The sequence below is a fragment of the Triticum aestivum genome, chromosome 4A, assembly GCF_018294505.1.
Source record: "Triticum aestivum cultivar Chinese Spring chromosome 4A, IWGSC CS RefSeq v2.1, whole genome shotgun sequence".
NCBI classification, from domain to species: domain Eukaryota; kingdom Viridiplantae; phylum Streptophyta; class Magnoliopsida; order Poales; family Poaceae; genus Triticum; species Triticum aestivum.
Genome location: NC_057803.1, coordinates 138,198,802 through 138,210,778, shown reverse-complemented (window position 1 = coordinate 138,210,778; position 11,977 = coordinate 138,198,802). Strand labels below are relative to the sequence as shown.

General features: G+C 45.0%; 2 protein-coding genes across 2 annotated transcripts; one reads left to right on the top strand and one right to left on the bottom strand.

Annotated features, from left to right (window-relative positions):
- The first annotated feature begins 1,693 nt into the window (after positions 1–1,693).
- On the top strand, positions 1,694–5,340 carry LOC123085613 (malonyl CoA-acyl carrier protein transacylase). Its single transcript, XM_044507275.1, has 10 exons — positions 1,694–2,082; positions 2,507–2,592; positions 2,726–2,792; positions 3,200–3,342; positions 3,569–3,617; positions 3,694–3,831; positions 3,912–3,992; positions 4,571–4,747; positions 4,830–4,916; positions 5,019–5,340. The coding sequence occupies exons 1-10, from the start codon at positions 1,843–1,845 to the stop codon at positions 5,079–5,081; spliced, it is 1,131 nt and encodes a 376-aa protein (XP_044363210.1). The 5' UTR covers positions 1,694–1,842; the 3' UTR covers positions 5,082–5,340.
- A 1,454-nt stretch (positions 5,341–6,794) lies between these two features.
- LOC123085612 (40S ribosomal protein S7) lies at positions 6,795–8,953 on the bottom strand. The gene is made up of 6 exons (XM_044507274.1): positions 8,804–8,953; positions 8,603–8,699; positions 8,406–8,479; positions 8,178–8,301; positions 7,378–7,560; positions 6,795–7,130 (listed from the first exon to the last, which is right to left on the bottom strand). Exons 2-6 carry the CDS (start codon positions 8,675–8,677, stop codon positions 7,008–7,010), a joined length of 579 nt encoding a protein of 192 aa, XP_044363209.1. The 5' UTR covers positions 8,678–8,699; positions 8,804–8,953; the 3' UTR covers positions 6,795–7,007.
- Positions 8,954–11,977: the final 3,024 nt, after the last annotated feature.

Sequence of the window (11,977 nt, the reverse complement as noted above, 5' to 3'; positions counted from 1 at the left end):
CATAATATATATGTATTTGTTGTTGTATAGCATAACATTTCCTGAACATAGTAGGTCAAACTTGAAAAGTTTTGACCTGAAAACAATCTAAAATTTTAATGAAATCGGTGTAACATCACTGATTTGTTTCGATTGTTGCAGATAGTTGGATGAGTTCCTTATTAGATGTGACCATAGAGTTTTACTGAATTGAATAAATTTCTCACACTAACTAGATACAACAACCATAAAATAAGTTATAGTCATGAGTGCAGACCAATGTTAGAGCATCTTCAGCCGGACCCCCTACCTTTTCCATAGATCTGGGCGGACAGCCCGTATGCAATTTGGACAAGAAATTGTCATCAAAACGGACCCAAACCTAGCTCATATGTCTGGCCTGTTCGGCAGCATCATTTTCAGCCCATATGTGAGGCGGATTTGAGGCCATCCGGATGCGTCCTCCACATCGGGTCGGCCCACCCTTGACCCCACAAAACCCATCTCTATCCCCACCCCAGATGAAACCCTAGCCATTTCAACTAGTCCACTTCATTCTGCCCCAGTCATCTCTAGCCACCTTTGGCATGGTGAGCAGCATATATAAGTCTGAACGGTCTAGATCCGACGACAACATTGATTAGGAGCTCGCCGCCTGTCAGACGAGGAGGAGATAGCCGCACGGGTCGTGCTTCTTCGGTCCTGGGTCGAGACCCGATCTCCCCCTTTGGAGCCACCCGGACGCGGATCCATCAATCGGGCACCTTCACTGCCACTCCGGGTATGAATCCAGTAGATGCCCGCTCCGTCGCCGTAGCTGGCGTGTCGCGTCCAGCAGGACAGTTTCTTCTCTGTGAGCTCTAATGGCGAATTTCACAACCGAGTCATCCCCGAAGGCCAAGGCAAAAAGATGTGGCTGGATCAAGCCAACATTAGGTATTGTAAAGTTAATTGTGGATGTTGCCTTCGATAACGATCTCACATGCGTCGGTTGGTTATATTCTCATATGTAATGTTTTTTAGTTGAATATTCTCAGACATGGTAAGGGAGACATGATTGTCGCCAATGATAAGAAAATTCATGGTGCCCCGATGTCGTATCGACTGAATTCAGTGCCTGCCTCTTCGACATGTTCCTTGCCCAATCAGTTGGGTGCAACATATTGATTATAAACTTCTGATGTAGCTGAGGTGATTTCCCTTTTTTAGGGGATTGCTGAGATGATTTCGATGATGAACAAAGAAGGACGGTCATATGGGGCAGCTGATATTGTCTTCGGCGACTGCTACCATCTAGCGTGTGATATCATGCAAGCTTCAATCGTGAGTTGTCATAGAGAAACAAATTATGTCCATCATGAACCGACAAAGATGGCTAAATTTGGCAGTAGTAATGAATGAATAGATGAGCCCGTGCAAAGATGGCTAAATTTACACCTTTACTAGTAAATGTGCACGTGCAATGTATGTTAATATTTAGGCAATATATTAATTACACGTAGATATTAGGTATGTTATTATTTGTGTGTTAATTTTGTTATTAATGTAATATTTGGTATGATATCAATTACATGTTAAACACGTTGAACACTCGCTATTCGAGCAGATTAAGTCGTTGAATTGACTTAGTTTGATGATTGAGATCAGTTGAACCTGCCTCTTTTTCAGAAGGCTGATCTACGGCGGGAGAAAGCTGAAACGAGCCCACAGTAGTCAGCCAAGCCCAGCTAACGCAAGCTCGAGGCCCACACGGGCGGCCTCTGGCGTATCGCTCGACCTCGTGAGCTCCGCCTCCGCCCCCCTCCGCCCCGCTACTCGCCAGCAAGCCACCCACCAAGCTACATAGCTCGCGGCCGCACTCGCATGCTCCTCCGCCCTCCTCGCCTCCCACGCCTCTCTCCTCGCCGCCTCCGCTCGGACTCTCCGATGGCTTCCACGCTCGCCTTGCTCAGGCCGTCCGCGCCGAGCCCGGCGACGAACCTGAGGGCGCCATTCAGATCTCGGGTCTCCACTAGAGTGTCCGTCGGGTCGGCAGTCGCAGCGGGCGCCGACACGCTCTTCGCCGACTACAAACCCACCACCGCATTCCTTTTCCCCGGCCAGGTACCAGTCTTCTCGCTCGTTAGCTGACGTGTCTGATACACGCATGACGTTATGGCAACCAGAATTATACTTAGCTAAGTTGTGGTAATGGTGATCGTTATGCAATTATTCGTGCGAAGGTGTTTAAATTTTGAAATAATTGGTACTCCTATCAAGCTGAGTAAAATATCTAGCAAAGATGGCAAATCTGAAGGGATATCAGGCAATGGGAAGTGTTCATTTTAACTTGGTTAGTTGTACGAATGGGGGGGGGGGGGGGATCACTTCACTGCCTCAGTTGGCGTGGATCATATTTTGGCCTTGAGAGATTAGCTTGTGATTATTAGGTTCTCCTAGGAGATTATTTTAATTACAATGATACATTTACATGTGCATCGTGTGTGCTGCCTCATTTATGTGTGTTTATGCTTTCTTTTTCTCTCAGGGTGCTCAGGCTGTTGGAATGGGTAAAGAAGCTCTTAATGTTCGAGCAGCTGCAGAACTATTTGATAAGGCAAATGATATACTTGGGTATCTACAAACCTCCGATACGATTTACCTGTTTGCTCCCCCTAGCAAACTTACGCTTTAAAGTTAACAAGTGTCCATAACAATTCCAAAGGGAAAAACGGCGATGCTCATGCTTGTTTAATTTTCAATGTAGCTATGACTTGCTGAATCTTTGCATCGATGGACCAAAAGAAAAGCTGAACTCAACAGTGATCAGTCAGGTTTCTGAATTTCACTCTTCGCTCCCACTGTATTTTACATTATTCGTTTTCATATCCGTGCAAGTAGTATCCTTAGGTGTCTACCCTTCGCTGCTGCTTACTGTTAGCAACTGAAACATATCTCCTTAATAGTCATTCAGGGCAATATAGTTTTCAGCCATGAATACCTATTAAGTGCTAAATCTGGTTAGTCAGTTACAGTGCTAGCTAAGTATTTTTTGTACCAACATCCATGCTTTGTAGCCTGCCATGTTGCTTCAAAAGGGAACCCACAAGATTGTATTGCATTTTATTTTTCTCAGCTATGCTGCATACATTTGATTGTGAAGGATGATTTGGTTCAGATACAGTTCCTGATCTTGCCAGTTAGAGCTGTATACTGATTGTCGAACAAAACCATTTTGCAGCCAGCTATATATGTTACCAGCCTTGCAGCTGTAGAAGTGTTGCGCGCACGTGAAGAAGGCCAATCTGTAATTAACTCCGTAGATGTCACATGTGGTCTCAGCTTGGGAGAATATACCGCGCTTGCATTTGCTGGTGCCTTTAGGTATTGCCCTTGTTCCATTAGTGAAATCATGCATTTGCTGTTTTAAATATAAGCATTTAAATTCATGATCAGAATGAAGCTAACTCAGAGTATATGTTAAATTCAATCCTGGTGAACATCATCTTCAATCTGCTATACCTGTGACAAGATGGTCAAATTAATAGCCCCATAGCTTAGTTTTTTCAGTGTGTCAAGTATGTATGCTTAAGCAGTTTTCAACATGCAGCTTTGAGGATGGTCTGAAGCTTGTCAAGCTTAGAGGAGAAGCCATGCAGGTTAGTGCCAATAAGATATGTGTGCTTTGAGTTTCTGACTTTCCAAATAGATTGCTCATGGTCTTTATCTTTGTAGGATGCCTCAGACGCTGCCAATAGTGCGATGGTTAGTGTCATTGGTCTAGATTCAGAAAAGGTGCAACAATTATGCGATGCTGCAAATGAGGATGTGGATGAAAAGGAAAGAGTTCAAATAGCAAATTTTCTCTGTCCTGTAAGTCATTCCTGACTCTGAGGTTATTTGTTTCCTACTGAGGCTTGCTAAGGTCTTAGCATGGTAATACCTTGTTGCAGGGTAACTATGCAGTTTCTGGTGGTGTGAAGGGTATTGAAGCAGTTGAAGCCAAAGCAAAGTCTTTTAAGGCCAGAATGACGGTTAGTGTTCCCATGCATCCAATTTCTCGACAATGGTCCATGTATGTAAACATTTGGTATATACCTACAATAAAGTGTGAAACCTGGTTATCGTAATTTATAGTGGTTTTGAAAACTGAAACTGCGCAAGGTCATTATACTGAATAGTGCTCCCTTGGTCAAAAACATAAACCATTTTGTACATCTTCGTTGTTACGCAACTTTGACTATAAATTTTGGTGGGAATATGTCAGACAACAGACCATAGTACTGATAATAGAATAATATTGCAAGAGTACAATTGGTGAAATGTCTGATGGTCGTACCATTTTCCTGTGATCAATTTATAAAGCTTTTGTTTGTATTGGTGGTGAAGGCTAAGAAAAATTCACTACATGCATTCTAACATGGTGTATACTGTTTACAGAGGGGGTAACTGTATACTAATATGTAACTTGATCCTGTGACTTGTCGTGGGGGATTAGGAAAAGTGACTGCCTTGTTGCTGTCAATCTAAGAGGCATTGTTGAAAACCGTTTCCTCTGTTGCATAGCATATAATCAAAGGTTTGTATATGATGTTGACAATTGTCTTGCCAGGTTCGCCTAGCTGTTGCTGGTGCTTTCCACACAAGCTTCATGCAACCCGCTGTCTCGAGATTGGAGTCTGCATTGGCTGCTACAGAGATTAGATCACCGAGAATCCCAGTAATCTCCAATGTTGATGCACAGCCCCACTCCGATCCTGAGACAATCAAGAAGATTTTGGCACAACAGGTATTGGATCTAGACTATACTTGAATTTGTGTCGCACCTATTATACAATGACTTGTGTGTGACTAACTGAGTGGAGAAACAGGTAACCTCTCCTGTGCAATGGGAGACTACTGTGACAACTCTTTTGGGTAGAGGCCTTGAGAAGAGCTATGAACTCGGACCTGGAAAGGTAAAGATAGGTTCATAATAATTTCTGACTGGATAACAATTCTTCAGAGTCTGTGATGGTCTTTAGTTTTTTATTTATTTTTGCTCGTCTGGCATAAACCAGGTTATAGCAGGAATCATTAAACGGATCAACAAAGGTGCCAGCATCGAGAACATTGGCGCATGAGACATGAATCGCCAATATTATAAGGGCAAATAGGGGCTGCTTAGATTTAAGCAACACTCCTAACTGTACTACCAGGGCACGAGAGCACCACAGGGTCTGGCAATTTCCTGTCATTTGTGAAGAACATAGATAGTGTTGTACAATTATGTTTCATTGGCTAGAGCTAGGTTTCTCGGCGGTTAAGCTTGCCCTCTATATTGTGAGGACCAGAATGAAATTTCAGTTATAGTTCTGAGTTGTATCAGTAATTTCATCCCCATGGTTCACTGTTTGACCTCCCATTCTAAGTTCATTCATGTCTCTCGACAATGAATTTACCATCAGCTGAACGCAAACAAAACGCAAGGCTGGCTGAGATAAGCCCCACATTGCGCTAAACAGAAACAACCAACACGGTCACTCCCTGATGATGTAGAAACGGCCTTCTTCCTCTTTCCTGCCCGAGGTCCTTATTTTGACTTAGATCCCCTGGCCGATCTGTGCCGACGAAGGGCCAACTCCATATCTTGACGACGTCCGATCCACACCCAGTCACCCACGAAGGGCCAGTAGGGGTATTCATTGCCAGATTTCTAAGATTTGTCATGCAGGGTTACTAAATCTTGTCGGGACAACCTTAATGCTTGTTCAATATTGTTTTCGGTGTACTTTTGCCTTTTACAAGTCATTTTGTATTTAGTTATCCTTTCATACTAAATATTGCTTTCTTCGATAAATATAATAGACACCCACCTCTTTCTTGTCAATGTACTCCCCTGTTTACAAATGAAAAAAGTACTCATCCAGTTAAGTTTATCATACTCTCCAATCAGGTTTATGGGGTGAAATGCATTGTACATCTAGAGCATATCACTAAATTTACATTCAAATAAAGTTCATAAACATATAATTTTGATAGCATATAAAATATGAATTTAGTTTCAGAAACGGCTGGCCTCACCCGGCTCGCGTCAATCGCCTCCATGACCATCCGGTCAAATTTTGATCATGCGCCACGTAGCAACCCCATACATTGGTTTGCAACGCCGCCCTTGTTGCAAGGCATGAGCGAAATGGGGGGTTTGTTGCAGATCAAGATATCCTTCGGGTCTTCTACCTCCGGCCTCAGCCCGATCAGCCGCCGACAGCCCTCGTGCATGCACACGCACCAAACAGCCCTCGTGCATGCACACGGCACCAAACGCACCGTCGCCACTGCCAACAAGAAGCACTCAGCCGACATGCCTCACTCTCATCGCACCGTCGCCACCCTCTTCCTTTCCAGTGTCACATTAGTCAAAACCCCACGTCCCGGCCCTCCTCTCCATCTCGGCAGTCGTCGGCGACCTCCCAGGGCAACCACACATCGTCCACGCTGTCCCTGACTATCACTGACCGCCTCTGTTGCTGCAGCCCCTCCCACTCCAGCATTGCCCACACAGCAAGGATGCAAGGGGCTAACAATCATGTTGCAATTGCAACGAGTTGTAGACAGCTGTGGTGCTGCTGCAACATCTCCATTATCCCATACAATTTTGGTGGGCATGTCTTATATTAATCAAAGCAATTAGCTAGAGATATTACATCATGTTGATCGGATTGTAAGTTAAACATCAAAACACTTACTAGAGAGAAGAGCACAAACATATGACATAACAGGCAAACGATTCGATATGCAATAGGGAATTGCAGTGACTAGGCAGAGATGTTGAACAATTAGAAATGACAATCAAGTGCAACAAGATAAACGAGCAGAGGTTCATAATTTAAATGCTCAAAACTTTAACATTGTTCACGTTCATTGCCATCTCCATCAAACTTCCTAACCCCAGATCGTTAACAAAACTATGTTTCTGGAATACATTGATAGCACAACTAACTGAGACCTCGACCAAAACATTTGGATCAGAAAGATATGAAAATGGAGGACATTCAAGGCATGGATCTTCAGGCAGTTTCAGTCACAGGGTACTCAAAGACAACGTCTTTCCCACAAAGCCTGCGGTAGACTGCAGAGAAGGTCTCCAGCTTGTACTCAGTGTTGTTGCGCTCCTTCGGGTCCAAGTAGATCTGAAAGAACACCAAGAATAACATCAGCACTAGAATTGCTTGCCAATCAAGCAGAGTGCTAAGCGCAAGCAGAGTGCTGAGGGCAAGGTGCTGCCAGACTAATGTAAGAAGTTGCTAAACAAGCATCATATCAAACAGTACCAGTTGTAGCACTACAACTGCAGACACCAAATGAGTATATGCATGTTTCAACTTCTCACAGGGTATTTACATGATGATCAATAAACTGAAAAGTTCAAAAGACTACCTTGATGACCTTGGCACCATCCAAACGGTACCTGACACGCTTCCCCACAATCTCAGCTGGGTACACAACATCCTCCAAGATACCATCATGAACAGCTGTCAGGGTCCTGGTGCGAGGGCGCTGAACAGCAGAACCCTTCTTGGGTGGCCTCACGATCCTTCTTGTTGCAACAAAGACAACATCCTGTACAAGTGAAGCACATTTATCAAATTCAATTGTTTCAATTTTTATCAACATCATTTCGGAGTTTAAACATGTTTAAACTCCTGCAGCTAAACAACATGTTACAGTTTTTACAGTGATGATCTGGGACAAAGTGCAAGGAGTTCCAAGTGTAGCCAATAAGCTTGGAGGCAAAGATTTACAGTACAAGCATGAAAATCAGAATAGCAGAACTCCAGCTTGAACACTGCAATTAGCTTATTATAGATGCCAACAATGGATACCTATTGAGCAATTTGCTTTCATTTAAATGCAACCAAGGGAAAAACTTGAGGCAAACAGGCTCATGGATGCCACCTTGAGCTGATACATTTGTCTTAACCAACTTCATACACTAATGATGTTGTCATGTATTATGCTCTGGGGTACCATGAATTTTGACATTCACATCCTAAAATGGATATAATAGATTCTAGTATACTCAGTCGGCTTCTTACAATAACATATCTAATTGTTCAGCACTGCTACTGCAAGACACTATTTACAAATTACAACAATTGTGTAGCAACTTAAACATGCGTTTAGACAGGAACTGATAAAGCGAAGCACAACAAAGCAAACAAGTATAAGCAATTCACCTTGCCGCTAAACTTCTTCTCGAGCTCCCTGACGAGCCTGACATGGATCTTCCTGAAGGGCTTGCGCAGACGGTATGGCACATGGATCACCACGGCCTTCCTGTTCCCAACAACATCCATCTGGCTGCAAACAAAGCGCGACCGTATCAGAACGCGTCCACCACTACCAAATAAATCGGCCCGACAAATAGATCAGGAGGGTCTGAGATGTAGCAAACGGCGACTTACATTGCAGTGTTGATGTACAGGTCCTTGAGGTCGCTCTTAAGCTCCTGGTTGCCGTTCTCCAGGTCAAAGAAAGCCTGCAAGATATTAACCACCACAGGCATGTCAGACCTTGACAGATCCAAACGAAGAGCGGTTCGGGGAAAACAAAGGAATGGCCAAAAGAAGCCGGAGAGGAGGGACGCGGGAGGGCCGCTCACCTGCGCGACGGTGTCCTCGAACTCGGAGGGCTCGACGCCCTTGTCCTTCTGGATCTTCTTCCTGGCGGTGTACATCTTGCTTCCCTTTCGCCGGGCCCTGCAGACGCAAGGGTTGGATTCGCAGAGTGCACACGGATCAGCAACGAGCAGGAAAGGGGGGGTGGCGGCGGAGGGAGGGAGGGGGAGAGGGAGATAAGATACCTGCGCGAGAGGAGACGAGGGAGCAGAGAAGTGGAGGCGCCGGCGCTAGGGTTTGGGAGGAGGCGTGGGAGTCTCGCGGAGAGCGCTCTTATAAAACCCTAGCCCGTGTGGACTGGGCCGACGGGAGGTCGTGTAGTGGCCGGGCCGCATTTACTTTGGTGTATCAGCCTAGCCCAGCTTAAATGAGCGCGGCCTTTTATCTTCCGGGGTTGCCCTTGTTAGGCTGGCTTTTCAATGAAGATGGGATTGTTAAAGAATGTGTTATGTGGCTTTTATTATCCCTCAAAAAAGTATGTGGCTTTTATCTGTTTCTCAAACAAAACAAATCCACCGCTCCAAAAAAATGTGGCTTCTATCCACACCTTCAAAAGAAAATGTGGTTTGCCTAAAAAAGAAGTCACAACAACTTGCTCGTTTTCAGTGGTTGGCAAAAAGGGACAACAATAAAGCCTTCGTAAGAAGGCCACCTCTCGAAAGAAGAAGAACCAAATTGATAGGCTAGCTCGGCCGGATGGCTTGTTTAGTGGGGATCATCAAGAGCTTGCACCTATGACTACAAATTTCTATAAAAATATGTTTGTGTCTATAAAGGAACTATTGGAATTGAGGAGGTTCTCTCACATGTGCCTTGTAAAGATACAACCGAGATAAACTAAGCTTTAGCTTTGTGTGGTGTCTATACTGAACTTGATGTCAAGCATGCTCTGTTCCATATGTTCTCAACTAACGCGTCGGAACCAGATGGCTTGCCGGCTCATTTCTTTTAGAAAAATGAGAACTTTGTCGTGAGGAGGTAATTGGAGTTCTATTGTAGATTCCTTATGGAGAGGAAACTCTGGAGGAGTTCAATAAAATGTTCATTGTTATCACCCCTAAGGTATCAAACCCGGCACTTTTGTACCCTCCATTAGCTTTACAATGTGATGTATAAAATTGTCTCTAAAGTGCTAGCTAACCGATCAAAACTCGTCCTTTCGGAGATCATTTCTTTCCAGAAAACTGATTTTGTCCTAGACATGCTCATTACTAACAATGTATTTACTGTATATGAATGTTTGCACTTCATGAAAGTTAAGAGGGAAGAAAATAGCATGCGTTGCTTGAAGCTTGACATGATGAAAGTCTATGTCTCTATGACCACGTGGAGTGGAAATATTTGCAGGAAAAAGTTATACTCGAGTTGGGTTTGAGCAAATCTTGGGTACAAGGGGTGATGAGATGTGTTTCGTCGGTGCCTCTTCGAGTGTTGTTCAATGAAGGAAAAGTTGAAGAATTTAAGCCAACTAGAGGTATCTGGCAGGGTGATCCTATCTCACTGTATTTATTTCTACTTGCTGCCAAAGGGTCGTCTTACCTTCTTAAGGGGAGAGGTGATAGTGACGATGTTGCACGCATTCAACTTGCCCCGCGGTTCCTTGTAACCACTTATGTATACCAATGATAGCATTTTGTTCTTTAAGGCAAATGATGTTGCCACGGTATTAAACCCGATACCGCTTAATATCCATTTTAGGAGATCCTCGGTAGGAGAAGGCTGGGATGCTTGGTTGCATCTGGTCCGGAGGTTCATGGACGTTCAACTATCAAATCAGGCAGATACAGTTTGCTGGAAGTTAACTCCCTCCTCCTCTCCCTCCGCCGCCGCCGGAGGACGCCGTGGGGCTAAGTGAAAGGATCGATATGGTTGACTAGAGGGGGTGAATAGGCAACTAACAACTTTTAGCTTTTCTTTACCAAATTAAACTTAGCATCAAAATAGGTTGTCTAGATATGCAACTAGGTGAGCAACCTATATGATGCAACAACAACAAGCACACAAGCAAGTAAGGGATACAACACAACATAAGTTTGCACAAGTAAAGGTAAGAGATAACCAAGGGTGGAACCGGTGAAGATGAGGATGTGTTACCGAAGTTCCTTCCCTTTGAGAGGAAGTACGTCTCCGTTGGAGCGGTGTGGAGGCACAATGCTCCCCAAGAAGCCACTAGGGCCACCATATTCTCCTCACGCCCTCACACAATGCGAGATGCCGTGATTCCACTATTGGTGCCCTTGAAGGCGGCGGCCTAAAATTTACAAACAAGGTTGGGGCTATCTCCACAACTTAATTGGAGGCTCCCAACGACACCATGAAGCTTCACCACAATGGAATATGGCTCCGTGATGACCTCAACCGTCTAGGGTGCTCAAACACCTAAGAGTAACAAGATCCGCAAGGGATTAGTGGGGAATCAAATTTCTCTTGGTGGAAGTGTAGACCGGGGCCTTCTCAACCAATCCCTAGAGAATCAACAAGTTTGATTGGGTAGGGAGAGAGATCGGGCGAAAATGAAGCTTTGAGCAACAATGGAGCTTGGGGAGAGAAGAGGTGGTCTTCTTGGGGAAGAAGACCCCCTTTATATAGTGGGGTAAAAGATCCAACCGTTATCCCCTTACTCAGCCAGCGCGGGGTGGTACTACTGCACACAGCCACGGTACTACCGCAAAGGGTTGCGGTACTACTGCTATAGTGAGTGGTACTACCGCTTGCGCGGTAGATACCAGACGAGGGCCTGTTGCACAGGGCAACGAGCGGTAGAACCGCCGGAGCGGTACTACCGCGTGCCCCCACGGTACTACCATAGGGCAGGGCTCAACTGGCGCTGGAAGTGCACAGAATAAATAAATTACTTCCGTAACTACTACCACAGAGTTTGGAGTCATGCAGAAATCCGGCACAGTACTACCGCTCACAGGGAGAGGTACTACCGCGTAGGAGCGGAAGTAAAAAATTATATTCGCGCCTACTTCCGCATGCTTCATCGTCAGGGCTAGAGGCAGCGGTAGTACTGCTCGCCAGGAGCGGTACTACCGCTGGACACGGTACTACCCCTCGACTTAGCGGTACTACCGCGCGCCTCTGCGGTACTACTGCTCCCTTGAGTAGTAGTACCACAGGGCACAGAGTCTTTAGCATTTGGCAGCCTTCATATCGTAGAGACATGGATAAACGTAAGGTGCTCCATCGAAGTGAAGGAAAGGTGGTGCAAAGGAACAAATGTGTACGTGTTGATTCCGCCCTAAGCTTTCTAGAGCAGACACCCTCTTAATAGTACGGCTTTCCTACGACTCAAATCCACTGAAAAGAAACATATAGAACCGTTGTGTTCGATAGGATCCAAGGGGCACCGAATC